This window comes from Muntiacus reevesi, chromosome 8 (assembly GCF_963930625.1).
Source record: "Muntiacus reevesi chromosome 8, mMunRee1.1, whole genome shotgun sequence".
Taxonomy (NCBI): Eukaryota; Metazoa; Chordata; class Mammalia; order Artiodactyla; family Cervidae; genus Muntiacus; species Muntiacus reevesi.
The window spans coordinates 15,490,417-15,508,242 of record NC_089256.1 but is presented as its reverse complement, the minus strand read 5'-3'; the positions used below and the strand labels follow the sequence as shown (position 1 = coordinate 15,508,242).

Sequence of the window (17,826 nt, the reverse complement as noted above, 5' to 3'; positions counted from 1 at the left end):
GGGAGCACGGACCGAGTCTTAGCCACTGGACTGCAAGGGAAGTCTCAGGCTCTGTTTAGTTTTACTCAGGGTGAAGTAAGCAGGTAGGTAACATAGTCCCTTCTGAGCACTGTCATTCTACCTCCTAACTGCCACAGTCATCCCATTGTTGTAGGTCTGGTCCATGGTGACTCATCCTTGGGAACTTGGGTTATCAATGGGAGGTCAAATTATCTTCCTGTGGCCCTGAAGCCATTCAGCCAAAGTAGGCCCATTTCTTCTTGGGCTGGGAGCCAAGTATGGCCAGAGCAGAAAGAGGGATGTCAGGTCACAGGGCCAGCAGACTCAGCCTGACTGTGTCGTAGATGGGAACATGGCAGTGTCTGAGCCACTGCATTGGGAGGCACTGAGACTGCTCCCTGGGCCGTTGCCTCCTGGCGTGAAAGAACCTGTGCTCTGCGAGTGGGGAGGTGCAGATTGCAATGCAGTGCCATTGTGGAGGAGCTGTGGCGAACAAGCCCCATGCACCGACTGCCCTGGTAAACACCACCCACTGCCAGAATGGAGTCTCCACTGGGTACAGAGCATACCTGCAGACTGAGGCTGCCTGTCCATTCCAGCTCTTTCAACACTTTTCCAAACATATGGGGGCCTTGGTAGCCCCTCTCCTGCCAGGTGCCTGACTGTTTGCTGGAGGTTAGTTTCTGATCAGCAATAACTGCTGCTGCTGGGGAGTACCTGGGGTCTGCCCTTAGACTTCCCCATGCTCTCTGTCTCAGTGCCCCTGAGATTCCGGTGGCCCTACTGTGTGTAAAAGGCACTTGGCTGTGTTCTGTTGGTTTGAGAGCACTTCAGCCAGAATATTGTGCTTTTTTTTTTCTTAAGGTTTGAATTTAGAATGAAATCAAGGCTTCAATTGGTTTATGCCCATTCTTACCTAAAGGTGTATTAGCAGCAGTTACAATGCTTACCTCTTCCATTTCAGCCCTTTGAGTACTTAAAGAAAGGTGGTTACCTCACCTGACTTTTGCACAGGAAAGTAGTTCCACTTCCTTTTTCAACTATGAAGTCCTAACCTGTCGACCACTCACATGAGCCATGTATGGCATTTGGAAGATGCCAAGCACTGTGCCCAAATCTGGGAATTCTAAGTGTGTCACACTTCGTGCTTTTGTGGGCATATAGTCACAGTCTGAGGTGAAGAAATAGCCCCTGCTTTCCCCTCTCATTAGCATGGGCTCCATCTTGGGTGCACCAACCTCTGTCTGTAACCCCCCCCGCCCCCCCTCCCACCATGCTGCATGCCCCAAGGTCAGCTGCCTCAGTACCATCCTCACTTTCCCCCTTCCTTGTCTGACTCCAGCACCCATGCAGCCCCAGCATGACCTCAGTGCTTCCTGGGATCCCAGTGTTCCCCACCCCCACCCCACCCCTCTGGCCGTGTCCTGTGTGAGGCACTTGGTGTTCTTTTGACTTCAGCTCTTTTTGTTTCAACTGACATATGCTTTAAAAAAAGGGGGGGGGGGGAGTTATCATAGGATTATCCAAGCTCCTTTCTGCACCCTTGGTCACTGGGTGACCAAAACACAGCTACAGTGATAGAGAAGACCACCTCAAGCAACATGCCTTGATGGCTTGCAGGGCACTGCAGGTAGGACATTCACAACTCCCGTTTTCACACTCATGTCTGGGAAGCCCCAGCATGCTTCCTTCATCTGCTGGATGTTGTGCGTGTAAGCATGATGCTCAGGGAGATGACCCACTCCCTTTCCTGTCTGTAGTCACATTGCCCTGAATACCGGTCTTGGGGAAAAGCTGTCTGGAACAGCTTTCCTCTGGCTTTGGTCTGGTTCATACAGGCATGTACGCTTGGGATCTCAGGCCTCAGCCCCTTGACTTGCCTGGTACCGCCTCCACCTCACAGTTTACACCTGGCACCCAGGAAAGTTAGGCTCAGTGGGCAGGGAATCTTAACTGCCTACCCCTCCTAATCAGAGATGACTTCCTTGAGGTGGCAGATTGGAGGGTGTTCCAGAAACTTTTAGAACCTTTAAAGGAGAAAGACAGTGAAGCAGAACTTGACAAAGAAGACCTGGTGAACTTGGCTTTCCCTACAGCCCCAGGATTCTCAGCATTCCCAGACCAGGGCAGCTGTGGGCCTGATCTTGGCCTTTGTGTTCTCTTTGGGTTGGTCCCCTGGCCTTCAGGGCCCCTTTTAGTCTGGAGGTGACTGAGACCTGAAGGGCCGTCTCAGGGATGTTCTCTAATTGGTGTGAGGTGACGAGGGCATACGAGGTAGCTTCATGTCATCTGAAAGGTGATTATGGTTCATCTTAAATTCTTGCCTTTAAATACTTCTAGAAATCATGGGACTAGAGATCCAGCCCCTATACCCACCCTTCTAACCCTCAGCCACTGTGGAGAGCAGGGATGACGAGATAACACATAGCCCTGAGTCTCAGTTCTGCCTGGAGTTTCCCTTTCCATCAGCCTTCAGGCAGAATGGAGATTATGGAAGCTCAGCGTGTCCTGCCCTTTCCCCTTCTGAGTTGAGAGCCCAGTGAGGAGCAGGAGGGAAAAGCAAAGGGAGGTGATGAACACACCACCCAGACATGAGGAAGGAGGGTCTTCTTCATGGAGCATGCATTTGAAGAAATCTGTTTTTTCCACACCCCCTCCACCAATATACGACCACACCGCTTAGAAACAAGAAACAAGAGGCCTTGTGTTGAGAATTAGGACAGTTTATTGTTTGATCAACATGCTGAGTCTTCCACATTTTACACAGTTTTATGTAAAGTCAATGTGGCCATTTAAGCCTGCTGAGCCAGTGAGATGGGAATGCCATCCTTTGTGCTCCTCGTGGCCAATCACTTCCCTGGGGCCGGGTGAGGAGGAAGGTGACACACACCGTGTGATACACGCTGGCCGTCCACCTATGGAGGCTTCGCACTAGAAGGAAGCTTCCCATCCCACTGCAGGGATAAACCACACCCTACCATGAGCATCAGCAGGGGCGGGGTAGGGGGTTGTCTGGTGTCCAGGGAGTTTACACATTGAGAGCTCAAGGTTTTGGACCACTGAAATAGTTTATTTCAAACAAAAAAATCCAAAGGGTGCCCTGCTGTGACAATCAGAGTGGACTTGGGGGCTGGCCCTTCTTTGCAATGGAGGAGCCTGAAAGGTACTCAGATACGCTGGACCGACTTTTAGGTCCACACCAGAGTAGAGATGGTCTGAGGAGCACACGTGCCCTGTAGCTCTGCGTGCCAGTGCAGTCACATCTGTTACACACACGTCAGCGACATATGAAGGGTGAAAACATGATTCTAACTGCTTGCAGGTTACCGGGTAATCACAAGCAAGTCACCCTTCTCGGACTTGGTTTCCCTGCATTTCCTGCAGGAAGGGTTGTGAGCCTGCCGCCTCACTCTGCTGTAGCCAGGGGACGATGTCTCACATTCTCGGGGGAGAGGTAGTTTTAGGAAACTAGTGCGCACTGGTTGGTGCCCAGACCCTTCAGCTCGGCTGCCCCTCGTGTGGCTCAGACCTGCCTCACGGCCCTCAGCTACCTGTTCTCACATCCCGACACCCTCACCTGCCTTCTGCCACGTGGAGAGATGAGGCTTCTCTGCCTGCAGGACACCGAAGCCAGCGGTGCCACTATTGTCACACCTGGTACTTGAGGGCAGGGGTTCCCAGCATTGCCACCACCAGGAAAACGACAACATCCCACTCAAGATGTGTCCACACTCTCGGCTACCACCATACCAATCCTCGTTTCTGCTGCCTGAAACCCTCGAACTGATCTGGCCATTGCTCCTCAGACCTGAGCCATCCCAGAGCAACTGAGGATGCTGACAGGAAGAGTGCGGTGACGGTGATGGCAGGGAGGCCTCTGACCGAGTCAGCATGCTTGCTAACCTTGGACCACACGGCGGCAGCTCTAGCACTCGAGATGCCGAGACCACCCCTTCACTCTGGCACGTCTGCATTCATAAACACGCTTTCTGCTTTCTCCACCATATGCTCGATTTTTCAGATGTCCACAAAACAGGAGCTTTACTGACAGCATTTTTTTTTCGAGATTCCTCAAAGTAAAAGAGAGGGCTACAGAAGATGAGCCTGCTCTATTTCCAGGTCAAGTGTGCTCTGTGGAGAGAGACTGAACCACTGGCTAAACTGAAATCATTTCCTAAAAGGGTCCTTCCTCTCTGCCTCGTGCTAGCCCACCTGGATCCAGCAACGATGGGATACTCTCACCAGGAATGCTGAGGAATTTCATGACATTCTCTTCAAGGGAACCTGATCATTTCATTATTGAACCTTAACTCAGACAAGATCCTACCTATAAGCAAGAGGACAGTGATGGCACCTGCCCCCAGTGGGAGCCAACGAGCCAAGGCCCTTCTGTGCTGGAGGTCTGGCTGCCCTGACAGACCCAGAAAGAGGGGTGGAGATGAGGCCCGAGGAGGGCACCCATAGAACAATGTGGCGCCACGAGGATAGGAGGATAAGGGGAGGCAATTGCCCTCCCCACCTCCCCCTCTCCTACAGGGCTGGGAGAGCTGGGCTCAGGAGAGAGGATGTCATGTATGTGTTGGGAAAGGAGGGCTCATGGAGGCCACATCAAGCCACACTGTATCTACTTCATCTCTTACTATTATTCTAGGCTGTGATGGAAAAAAACATGGTACCCTGGATATGTGTACACATGAGAAGGGGACTGAGTTTCTATCTTTTTAACAAAAATTTTTAAAGAAAAAGTACTCTTTAGTACCAAGAAAATAAAAATCCACCATTCATTCACTGAGACCCAATGAGATCCCTGCAAATTGGGCTGTCCTAGGGGCCACAAGCAATGGCCCTCACTGCCAGCCAGGCTTGGTGCTGTCTCCTGGACTCCTCTGAACTCTCACGAGGTAAGTAAGCACTCTTCCAACAAGCACCACTTGGGGGGTGTGCCATGGTGGGGGTACTGGCCCGTATAGGCGTGCACACTTGTGCAAATAAGTACAGACAGAAACAGTGTGCATATTCCCAGGGTCTGTTTTTGCCTTTAGTTAACACATCTATGCATTGTTTTATTGATGGCAAGACAATTCTCAAGTTTTTGGACAATATTAAGCATTTCTTATTTCAACACATTGCAGTACTTTTGGATTTCCAAAACTGATATCACAATGCAAGTTCCAACTTGAGAGCAGGAAAAACAAGAATATACATCGAGCACACGTATCTTTGTGAGAATGTGTGTGGAAGGTGTATACACAAGTCTATCTCTATATATAATTATGTACACACATATAAAAACTCAACATGTGACACTGGAATTACGTTCGTACGTTGGTCTTTACCTTCTGGAAGAGGAGCTCAGTGGGAATTCTGCTTCCTCTTTTCTTCACCTGAAGATAAACTTCTCTCTAAAGATCAGCTCTGACACACAGTCTCCTTAGCTGAGTGTGTGACAGGCCCACTGGACACAGTATCAGTGAGTCCTGCCGGGTCCCTGCTACGCTTGGTGGCTGCCACTTTGGATTAGTTTCTGAGAAGTTCCAAATTCAACATAATAACTTGTTGGGATCCTGCTTTATGGTGGAATTTACTCCCTACCATACGCCAGATAGTCATTTAGCTCGTCTATGACAAGCCTAACAGCGGCCTGGAGGAAGAGCCAGGCAGGGTTCACTGATTTTGGCCAGAGTGGCTGCCCTCCGCCTGGCTTTGTGCAGACTCAGAGTTGGTGAGTCTGATCTATTTGGAATGCTGGTCAAGTGGGCAGCATCACTTAGTGAAAGAGAGTTCTTTCCAAAGATTTTACAGGTAGGTCCTCAGGACTAAGTCCTTCTCAGAAATGAGTCAAAAATGGCCAGGATGGCTCTCTGGAAAGCCTTCTGGGGACCCCACCTCAGCCTTACCCTCAAGTGACCAGAGTGCTGCTACAATATCTGCAAAGGTCTGTGCACAAAAAGGTCAACTGCCCTGCACCAGGGAGACAGAAACACGTCAAGAAGTCAGCTTTTCCAGAACAGCACTCAACAGTAGTAGCAACCAAGGATCGGCAAACATGCATCTTCCTGGTGGCAGTTCTGCAGACCCTCCCTTCCCCCACCACAGACGGGCCAATACTGTGTGGAACAGGCTCCAGCTTCCCTGGCATCCAAGGAGGAGGGCTTCAGGGGCACACAGCGAGGTTCCTTCTGCCCTTCCCTTAGCTTCAAACCAGACACGTTTGCTGATGGTTGGACGGCTTGGTTAAAACATTTTCATGACTACATATGGTGCCCCCAGTCGATAAACCACACCTTGCCCCAGCTCACAGTTGCCAACAGCACCCCGTCCTTCCTTCCTGCCCATGACCTCTTGCTCTGCCAGTCACTGGGTGGACCACAGAACACAGACAGTCGCCTGTGGCAAGTGTCCTCCACCCGCTTCGAGGCTTTTCAGGGAGGGGATTCAGCCGAAGTGATTCCAGTGGGCCTGGCCTGGGCTCCCTGCATTTCACAGGCCTTACTTCAGCCCGGGGCTGTGGCTCATGTCTTACTCTGGCCACAGAAGGATGGAGTCAGAGCTGCCTCTTCAGAATCTGTTTCCTTCCATCAGTGTTTGATTTAACCACGGAGGGCCTGTTTGGTGAGGCCTGGTTGGTCTGGGCCAGACAGCCTGGGGATTGGAGCCTAAATAAATTGCCCAGTTAATTGTTTAAATTTATTGGTCTGGGGGTGGGAGGAGGGCAGAGGTGATGAACCATTAAAAGAGGACAGGAAGGAGGAGGTGTGTGGAAAAGGTTCTCTGTAAGTTTACAAATATACAAAAACAAAAAAAGCACATCTTTCAAATAAAAATGACTACATTTTTATCTGGCAAAAAGTTGTATACACATGATTTAAATTTTTTTTTTAATTTTAAGTTTTTGGCAATCTTAATAAAGTACAATATATTACAACCAAACCAAAAAATAGTTGTTTAAGTAACAGCTGTTAAGAGTGACGTGATCCCTGATGCCCAGCCTCCCTCCCCACCCACCCGACTCCTAGAGACAGAGAGAAAAGAAAACTCCTCCCATCTGGATAAGCTCATCTCCCACCCCCCTTAGGAAGCTAACCAATAGGAAGCAACACAACAAGCGAGTAGTGTCAAAGGAAGCCGGGGTCAGGCTGCATTAGCAGGAGCAGCCGCCCTCGCTGGCCGGGGGCTCCTGGGGCTTGTCCAGCTTGATGTCAATCACTGCAGGAGCCGGGCTAAGGAAGATGACTCGCAGAGAAGCTCCCACCTGACTCCCGCCCCGGTACCCAATGAGCGGCCCTGCACAGCCCCTCTGTCCCTCCGCAAACACCCAGGGGCTCGCACTTTGCTTAGCCTGGGTGGGTAGGATGCAGGGTCGCCAGGTCCCACCCTTCCTCCTCTTCCCGGAACATCCCTCACGACCTTACTCTGTCTACCAGAAGCAAAGCTTGTCCTGGGGCTGTGGGACCACCACATAAACACAGGCTTGACAGACCCTTTCTCAAAAGCCTTCCTGGTGGGGAGCCTCGGCCTTGTTCCCTGTCAACTGCACCCTGAAGTGCACAGGAGGTGGAGAGCCTGCCGGCTGGGTGGACAGCCCACCTCGCCAATCACAGGGCTACCCGGGCCTTGCCCAGGGGGGCACAGCAACCTTGACCCCCTCACTTCAAGCTCCAGTCAGAGGGGGTCCTAGACTCTGAGCTTGACTGCTGTGAGAAGCCACAACCCATCTACAGTCTTTTCCATGGATGCCCTGGGGAGTGTGGGTTGGAGAAGCACCAATAGGAACCGCCAGAGTTGGGATGGAAGCAGTCCTGCTATGGGATCAGTTGCCCACGTCCCAAGGAGGTTTTGTGGCCCCTATGTAAGGGCGATGGGAGAGGTGCTTCAGGAGTCAAGTAGGATAAAAAACATGCTTCCCTAAAGACAACTTACCCTTTCCCTCCTTACCGCTTTTTTTGCCACTGGCTATGGCATATATTCTGAGTATGACCTTGTCCATGACTTTTCCTTGTTTTTTTTCTTTTTGTGGCCCCTAAACCTCAATATTCTTTATTTTTATCTTGTTTTGTGTGTATGTAGTATTACATATACATAAACATACATTTTTTTATAACATGGCAAAGTATAAATAAACTAGTAACAAGACAAGAGACAACTGACTTCCTTTCCACTGGGCAAATCAGACCACCTCTCTGAGCCTCGGTTTCAGCCTCTGAGTGTGGCCCAAGGTCTGGAGTGGACTGGGTGAGTGGTGTGCAGACCCTGTCCCCGGGGCAGTGGGAAGGCCCCAGGCTGTGCAGGGCTGGGCTGAGGAGGCAGTTGTCTCATGTACAGGAGGCTGAACCATGCTGAGATCATGTCTGAGTGTAGAGAAGTGGAGATTCTACTTGTCCACATGAAACACAAATCTGTGTTCTCTAGAAAGCAGGGCAGTTACTATTTCTCACTCCTTGCCCCACACTGTCACTCCACACACATCCCTCTGGCACCCCGACCCTGTTTTGGAAGATTGTTTGGTTCAAGATGGACAGGTCTTGAAGACCTTGGAGTTCACCCTCATTCCTGTACATACGAGGCTCCACAGCACAGCTGCCCATCAGAAAGGCTGGCCTGGGGACCAGGCAAGGGTTTGTCCACTGTTCTAACATATCATGTGATAAATCCATGAACGAATGACTTCTGCAGCATCTTTCACTCACTTGTCAAAGGAAAAGGATACTCCCTTCTTTGCTTTTCTCCTGGACATTCTCCATTCCAGGCAGAGCCGAGGCCACACGTCGGAAGAGCTAGGGAGAGGGGGAGATGCAGCATGAGCCCCATCCTTCCCCCCCTGCTCCTGGCATGTCCACCTTCTGCCTCTCCTCACCCTGACCTCAGGCTCTACTTCTGTCCTGTCCCGCTGACTGCATCCCGAACAGCAGAGACTGCACCCTTGACAGAAGGGACTGCACCTAACTTCTCCCTCCCACCCCCTAGCACCCTTCATGGCATTGGGCCCCAGTAGGCCTCTCACCCAGGCAGGCTGGCCTCGGGGTCTCAGGGGCTGAGTGTGGGTCATGGTGATGGCAAGGGATCCACCCCAGTGCAGAAAATGATCTAGGCCCTGGGAGACAAGCTTCTGTCCCACTGCCCACCTGGGGGCCAGTGGGGAAGTGGCTTTCAGCCTGCCCTTTTGACAATGACCCTCTCTTCAGGGAGCCTTGCGAGTCCACAGCATCGAGGCAGCTGGCTTCTAGGAGCCAGGGCCACAGTCAGAGTTGAGGAGACTTTTCAGAGGGAATAAGGACATGGGAGTGTGAGTGTGATATTGAGGGTCTGCTTGGGCGTGGGCAAGTGTGACTGCGTATACTGTGTGTAGAGGAGTGTGTGCAGTGTGGATATGGATGTGCGGCATCTGTGTGTGTAAGTATGTGGGGGGATGCGTGTGTGTGACGTGTATGTGCACATGTGGTGTTTCTGTGCCTGCGTGTTTGTAAGTGTGCATGGAGAGCTGTGTGGTGTGTGTCTGTGCACACGTGCACGTGCTCACTGGGGCAGGGGTGGACAGGGTGTCTGCGTGTTTGTAAGTGTGCATGGAGAGCTGTGTGGTGTGTGTCTGCGCACACGTGCATGTGCTCACTGGGGCAGGGGTGGACAGGGTGTCAGGGGGGCGCTGGCAGGACCTAGGGGGATGGAACCTAGGTGGATGACCGTAAGTACAAGACAGAAATACAAGGCACCAGAAGATTCTGAATGCTCTCCCCATCTCTTGACAAACACCAACTGCAGGAACTAGGTGAGCTCTGGGCTTAAAACGTCACTGTCTGAGCTCTCTGAAGACAGGGTGAGGCTCTTTCATGGTCTCATGGCAGAGCCCATTCACGTGGGAGCACCCAGGCTGGGTGACGGGACCAAAGGTGGTGAGGGTGAGGGCCCCAGTGGGGAAGATGCTGGTGGGTAGGGTGCAGGACGGGCAGGAGGGGGTGCCGAGGTCCAGTCACTCCCCAAGCCTTCCTCCATGGCCATGCCCCAGGCAGCCCCACTCCGCCTGTCTGGCTGTCAAAACAGTCACAGCCTCTGCCAATGACCAAGTTGCCAGTCAAACAGCAGCTCTAAGGGTCACGTGGGGGCCTCTGAGAGCAGACATGCTCATGTTCAGAGTCCAGGAGCCTGCACTGCACGGAGACTCCTCTGAACCACTCAGGATTGAAGTGACTATACGCAACTCTTGCTCAGACCATTGCCTGGCTTCCAGAATGTTCTGGAAAGGGGGCAACAGCATCTCTGTCCACTGGGGGCAGAGGCCACCTGCCCTCTGGACCACTGACCTCTGCTTCCCCACCCTCCAGGCCTTTCCATCAGGACCACACAGAGCCACAACCTGGGGTCTCCTGTATGCCCCCAGGGACGGGCAGCTCCGTCCTCCAGAGGACACCTCATGCCAAAGGAGGCTGGCAAGGGCTTGTGAGTGAACAGAGCAACGCTGAGGCCCTCCAACTGGGGTGGGGGCATCCCCTGGATCTGGGAGCTCATTCTGTCCCTTCCAGCTCCTCTGCCACTTCCCACTGGCACAGCACTACCCAGGCGGGGTAAACCCTCAAACCCTCACTGCGTGTGGCCAGCCCCTGCATGGCAGCTTGTCTAGTGCTCTTGGACACTGCTGGGGGTGGCAGGGCAGAAGTGACCCCAGCAAGGCCCCAGCGCCCCTCCAGCCCCACCTGTGCCCATGCAGTCCCCCGCCCGGGAAGCCCCCTCCTTGTCAGCTATCTAAGTCCTCTTTTCCTTGAAGACAGGGGACGCCACCTTTTTTGAACCAAAAACTCCTTTGGCAGGCTAGTGAAGGCTATGGCCTCCTTTCAAGCATATGAAATGAATGGTCCTCTGTCCATAGAATTCTCCAGGCAAGAATACTGGAGTGGATAGCCATTCCCTTCTCCAGGGGATCTTCCCAACCCAGGGATCGAACCTGGGTCTCCTGCATTGCAGGCAGATTCTTTACCATCTGAGCCACCAGGAAAGTCCAAGTATTATGTAAAGGAAACCATTTAGTACTGAAATAAATTTCTGAACTCTTTAAAGATACAGGCTCGTGATACAGCAACACCTGTGCTTCCTCAGGAACGTGTTAAAGAGCCAGAGCCAGCAGGGGACCCCCTGAGATACTGAGGGGGGAAACGTTCAAGAGACTCAAGACACCAATAAAGCCAGGGGAGCTACTAACACATGGAGTCCTGTTGCTATGCTCATGGCTGCAGAAAATGCTGAAGATCTATCGGGATGGTGCAGAGACAGGTGCAGTTGTTTCCACCCAAGTCCACTGACCTGCTGAATGCCATCTGTGAGAAGTCTCTTGCTCTGAGGCTCAGCCCTAACCCCACCTCCTCTACGGCTCCTCTGAGGAGTCTGATTCTGCAGGCCCCCCTCCTGTGAGCTCTAACCGCACGGAGGGCAGGCTCTTTTCCCCAAGTCCACCTGGCCCAACACAGCCCCAGGTGCTTGCCAAGCACAATGCAGGAACCCCAAAATGCTGAGTGGATGGCCTCTCCTGCATGCCCATCCAAAGTGATGGAACAGGTAGGAAAGTGCTGCTTCTCGGCTGCCTAGAAGCTGGGGGCTGGACATCCATGGCAGCTCAGGGGCTGTGGGGCTGGCTGCTGGGTGCAGCTGATCCCATAGCCCCCGATACCCTGAGGCTGAGCAGTAGAGCTCTGGAGGGACTCACTCCCCATCGGGTGGGCTGGCTGGCCACGCTGCCCCCCCTGGTCACTAGCCCCTGGCGCCAGAAGCCCAGTGTGGGCCCCTGGCCAAGGCGGCACCTCCCACCTGCTTCACGTTGTAGCCAGTCTTCGCACTGGTCTCGATGAACATGACGCTCAGTTCTTTGGCACGCTGTTCGCCCTCCTCTATGGTTATCTGCCTGGAGGGGAGATGAGGGGGACCAGTTTTCAGGAGAGAAGGAGCCCCCAGTCGGGGTGGAGGGAGCGGCCTCAGATGATGAGGGCACTTCAGTTGGCCTGAGACCAGGGCTGAACCCCAGGGCTCCCTCAGGGCGCAGGAGGTGCAGAGCACAGCAGGAAGCCAGCATCCCCACTCCACTCCTTGGCAGTACTGTCCAGTCCGGGAGCTGGCCCTGTGGCTGGTGGGCTGCTGGCCCCTACCCACTTTTCCCAGGATCACTACCGCCAGAGCCAACATCTGTCACACTCCGCCAGCCACAGACCACCTCTCTGGGTGGTACCACCAGCCCCATTTGCCAAATGAGTGCATTGAGGTCAAAAGGGATGGCCCCAAGGTCACCTACTGCAAAAAAGCTGGACTTTGAGCTCTGTTTTCTTCACTTCAAGGACAAGATTTTCATAAAGCAGCTTCTCATTCAGAATACTCCCTAAACGGTCAGAGTGCATTTCAGGAGGCCCTCAGTTCATGACTGGTTGCTTTATCTGCCCCATAAGATAAGGAAAGGGTGCTGAGTTGAGCCCCGTTCCTAGAGGGCAGCCTCTTTAGGGACAGTGTCACACTCAGACATAGAGCTGGACCAGGAAACTCTGTGTGTTCACGCCTGGGGACCAGGGCCTTCACACTCACACCAGCGTTAGCACAGGTGTTTCCCAGGGGCAGGGCCAGCGGGAGCCCGAGGGCTGCTGTGTCCATGACTGCGCTGAGGCCAGGCCCAGATCACGCACTGCTGGACTGGCTGGGCACATGGGTGCTTCCAAAGCCTTCAGGGCCCTTCCCAGATGCAGGGGGACAGGTCATATAGGGCGCTCACCACCTACAAGTCCCAGGACACCCCATCCAGAAGTAGTTGCAGAGGAGGGCGGGGGTGGCCCACAGCCCCCTGCACCTACCTCTTGTCAGCCAGGTCCGTCTTGTTGCCCACCAGCATGATGATCACATCGCTGCCCCTCTCCGTCCTGACATCATCAATCCACTTAGAGGTCTGCTGGAAGGAGTTGAGATCTGGAGGTAGAAAGTAGGGATAAAGCTTGGCATGAGAGGTGGCCCCGCGGGAGAGGGGAAGGGTTCAGAGGGGGAGAACGTGCACCCTCAGACACCTGGGCAGGGCAGGTGGGAGCACAGACCAGCAAGTCTGGACCTTCCTGAGAATGCCTGGGTGTATTTGTGGAACTGTACTGCGGGCCCCCAAAACCCCTCACATTGCTGAGCCACCCATTGGGGAGAGGTCATGGCACCTGGAAGGCCACTGGGTCATGATTTGCTCCATGGACTAGTGGTTTTCCGGCCCATCTGAGAGTCAGATCTGACTTTGCAGGCTCAGAGCAGAGTGAGGTATGAGTGCAGTGGACTTGGCCGAGCTTGCAAACAGTGTGACACTGCGTGTGGGAGAGACCATGGCAACCCTGAGTCCAAGAGGGCCCTGCACAGTGGCCTCCCACGGACAGGAGCTCAGAGGGGTTTTCGGACAGCACCCTCAGGCCCTGCAAGTAAGGGGAGTGGGAAGTGGGCCCAGGAGCAGACAAAAGCCAGGAGAGGCCAGTTTTTGCAGGGCAGTCCCCTCCTCGGTCAGAAGCTGAGACAGGCTCCCAGAGGAACAGTCACAGGGTGATGCCCACCACTCAGCAGCCTGCAGGCCCAAGGGAAGGCGAAGCTCTCTGTCCTGGGAACCTGGGCTTCCCACAGCTGATCTTCTGCTCAGCATCAGGGGCCCAGGCCTCCTCAGGGCCCCGCTTCCATGCTCTCAGGTGTGCAAGGAGCCTGCGGTCAGGGAGACGGTGGGGGGAGGAGGTGGGGAGGGCTAGAGGCAGCAGGCTGGGGCATCCTCCCACCATAAGCTTGACTGCAGCCCAAGGGCTTGCCAGGTGTGTGCCATGACACCTGCCTGGGCAGTGGGGCTCTGCACGGGTCCTAGCCCCTCACCCCCAGCCCCACAAGTCTCCCTCAGGGCTGTGTCTCTCTCTCCAGAGCAGCCGATTTGGCCAGAATAGCCACAGGGCGTGAGATGAACAGCCCACCCATGGCCCCCAGGGGCCCACTGGGCCTCCCCTCCCAGAGAGCCTTGTAAGGAGTTGGGGTGCTGCTAACAGAACCACGGCTGCCAGGTCAAGGCTGGCCCACGGACCGGCATCTTTTCACACCTGCACATGTACACACACACCATACAATGAAATTGCTCTGTAGGGGTCTTTCTGGCAGCCAGGGCCCAGGACAGTGCTGAGGGGCAGGAGAAGGGCCAGCCTTCTGAGCATCTGCTCTGCTCCACACACAGACCCCTGCTCTGAACAGGGCCACCCTGGTCCAGTACGCCGCGCCTGGTGCAGGAGGATGGGGGAGGCTCAGAAGCAACTCCCCGTCTACTCTGAGCACCTGCCTTCCTGCAATCAGAGGACAAGCACACACGCATGTACACACACACACACACACTCATGCTGCACCCTGGCTGGGCACGCACTGGGCCCTGGAGCCCCGTGAGCTGTTCCCCGCCCAGTACCCAGGCCCCATACTCACTTGTGATGTCATACACCACCACGGCCACAGTGGAGTCCCGGATATAGCTGGGGATCAGGCTGCGGAACCTCTCCTGGCCGGCTGTGTCCCAGAGCTGCAGTCGCACCTGTCGCAGGGTGGGCAGGAGGTTCAGGGCACAGTGGGGTCCTCAGGGTGGGAGCGGGGGGCTGGGGGGAAGTCCTGCGGTGCTGGCACTGCCTGCTCTGGGCAGCCATGGGTTCTTAGTGGTGCCCAGGACAGGCCCCAGGTGATAGGTCCCAGGGAGCCCTCCCCGTCCTCCCAGGTCCCCAGTCAGGCACTCACCGTACGATCCTCCAAGTACATGGTTTTTGACAAGAAGTCAATCCCAATGGTTGCCTGTTAGAGAAGAGGATGGAACAGTGAAAACTGAAAGGTCTCAGGCAGGGGGGCAAAAGCCGAGTCATCCAGGCAGGGACACAGCCAGCAAAAGGGCTCGTTGCCCAGGCCAAGCCTTGAGTGGGTTCTATTTTGCTGTCCCACACCCCAACTCAACAGTGAATCCTCTCGTCCCTCTCAGAGGAAATGAGATAAATAAGGATGAGGACAGGTTGTTTTTTTAAGAGAGTGACACACTCTTTGGAGAGGAAGAGAAAAGTGCTTCGGAAAAAGGATAAGAGAAAAAGGGAGGAAGCTTGCTTGGGAACAAGGCCACTGGATCTCCTGCTGCACTCAGGCGGGGGCCTGGAGGAGCAGGAGCTGTGTGGTCTCCCTGCCCCAGCCTGCTTGCCTCCCAGCCTCCCCTGCAAAAGCCTCTCTCCTCAGACCTGGACTTCAGGTGCCTGGCTGGGGCTCACTGCCGCCCAGGCAAGTGGGGGTGGAATGGGAGCAGGGCAGCTTGCTGGTGTGGGGGCAGAGAGCAAGCTGGCTTTCCACAGGAGCATCACAACCACCCACAGCAGCATCTTGCTGAGAAACCCCACTGGCTCTTTTCTACCCAAACCAACACACTGGAAGTCAACTGTCTATGTCACGCCTATGCTTCCACTCTCCTGGCATCAGGGGAGGTAGCCGGACCAGCTAGACCTGAAACAGGCCACCCAACCTTTATGGGCCTCGCCAGCACCCAGTATTTGTGACAGGAGCTAAGATGCTCTCAACGGGGAATGGTCCCTGCCACGTAATTAATAACAATGAAGACTCAGACACAGCCTGAATGTTGGGGCACCGGTGAAGTGCAGCGTGGTTCGTCCAAATGATGAAAGCTTGGCATTCATTAAAAATCACGTTCTTAAAAAATATTTAAGGATTTCAGGAAATGGTCATTAAAAGGAAGCAGATTACAAAACATCAGCTTGATTAACTGAAGTAGAGATACAAGCATTTTTCTTGCTTCCTTAGATGCACCACACACTAAGGCCTGAATAGTGCCGGTGCCCATCTGCTGACACTATGGGTGATTTTTCTTTGTTTCCTTCATTATACTTGTCTCCATTTTCTACAATGATCATATAATAGTTCTAAAAGCAGAATTTAAAGTATCTTTTAAAGAAATATAAGGTTAAAAAAAAAATAGGCTTAGTTGAATGGAAAATAGACTTCTGACTACAAAAACCACAACTAAAGAAACCCAAGGAACTAGAAAAGCCTAGGTCTGCAGGCCCCCAGCTGACTGCAAGCAGGTGTGTCTATATCCACGACTCCCTCCCATTTCATAAAGGAGTTAAGGTGGCTGCGTCGTCCTGGGAGTTTGCCTTAGTGCAAAGACAGGGAGTGTCAGGGAATCAGACAATCCTACAACATTCATGCTAAACAAACACCTCAGACACAACTCAGTTCTCTACTCTGGAGACCAGGAAAGTTAAAGCCCATGCCTACTGTGACTCTGCCAACCAATGGCAGACACAGGAGGATCAGCGTAAAATCTTGGCATCACTTGGGCACTTTCAACCCCAGTTTTGTACACCTTTCCAGCATGGTGTAGCCGCTGGGGAATGGGGAATTGACAGGCAGCTTGTGGAATGAGCTTTGTTCCTTACCAGCTACATTACGTCTGTTTTATTAGTATATGTTAGAGCAATGACCCTTGTCTGCTGATACCCACAGGAGAAATGTACAGAGCAGGTGGACATCCCTCAACTCCAGTGCTCAATGGGTTCCCCAGTGACTGTCAAGCTCCTTCCACAGTGACCCTTGAGCTAAAAACCAGGTTCATGACCTCAAGATTGGTGACGGGGACTGGTGGCTGTCCCCAATATGAAGTCTCCCTTTATACAGCATTAGAGCTCCAAACATAAAAATGAACTCATAGCTGCCCCAAGTAAAGACTGTATTTCTCAGCTTTCTTTGTAGCTGGGTAGCTAAGTTCTGGCCAATGGGATGTGAAGGTGACATGTGTACCTTCTGAGATGGGTCCCTCATGGGGAGGTGGGATGTACCCACAGCTGCCCCTCGCCCTTTCCCACTGCTTGGAATAAAGACAGGTGATAATCAGTCATACTGGCCCATGTAGATGAGAGTGATAGAGTGGTGATGACTGGTGAACAAGACAGAGGAAGCCCGAGTTCCTGCCCTGTAGAGCTTGTCTCTGCAGTCTGAGACTCTTAGACTATTGTGTGACAGAGAACTGAACTATCTTCCCTAAACCACAGTTATTTGGGGTTTCTTTTTAACATACCTTAGCTCTGACCTAACTAATAGAGCAAAGAACCAGAGAAATATACCCCTAAAGGGGAGGCAGCATGGATGGTGATGTTCCTGATGATAATGTAACAACAATCCCATTTCACCTCATATGTGCTTCCATGGAGGACAGAGAAGTCACCAGATGACATGACAAGGATTGTGCCATGTGGATCAGGCCCTAGTAAGCTCAACTCAGTGGCCTCCATAATCATAAAAGCCATCTACTGAACACTCACCAACTTTATTACCCCTAATAACAGTCTGACCAAGTCAGCAGTAATGATGAGTCAGGCTAAAAGGACCAACTTCCTATCTCTCCAGCTCTCTCCTACCTTTATTCTCAATTTCATGCTTCTTTTTATATCAGAGAAATATCTGGTTCCTTAACTGCCCACTCTCTTAGACTGGCCACACTTTCCACCCAACCAGGCTGCCAAGCCACTGCAACAAGACCTTCCCACAACCTGGTGCCAAAGCACGTGTCCTTGGTCACAGCTGAGCCATCAGCTCAGCTCAAAAACATCTCCCTAAATTCTGCTTCCAATAATGATTAAATAGCTTGTATTAAATTAACCCACCCAAGACAACTACTATAAATCCTGGACAAGTACAAGAAATAATTTGCAATCGCTGAAAAGTGACCCAAACAGGCAGACAAATAGAGGGGTTATAACCTCTAAAGGAAGGAAAGAAAACAAAGTGAGATCCTATGCTTAACCAGTTTTTCCCCTGAGGTAGCTTTCTAGTCCC

The 17,826-nt window shown here is 52.9% G+C and overlaps 1 protein-coding gene across 1 annotated transcript in view; it reads right to left on the bottom strand.

Moving 5' to 3' along the window:
- Positions 1-7,043: 7,043 nt before the first annotated feature.
- The window catches only part of RAB6B (RAB6B, member RAS oncogene family), a 53,457-nt gene continuing 42,674 nt past the window's right edge, over positions 7,044-17,826 (bottom strand). The window contains exons 3-8 of the mRNA XM_065943054.1: positions 14,737-14,790; positions 14,434-14,539; positions 12,816-12,927; positions 11,791-11,884; positions 8,708-8,774; positions 7,044-7,206 (exon numbers count right to left, since the gene is read on the bottom strand). Of these exons, the coding sequence (XP_065799126.1) occupies positions 7,142-7,206; positions 8,708-8,774; positions 11,791-11,884; positions 12,816-12,927; positions 14,434-14,539; positions 14,737-14,790 (498 nt within the window). The 3' untranslated portion in view covers positions 7,044-7,141. The remainder of the gene's footprint in view (positions 7,207-8,707; positions 8,775-11,790; positions 11,885-12,815; positions 12,928-14,433; positions 14,540-14,736; positions 14,791-17,826) is intronic.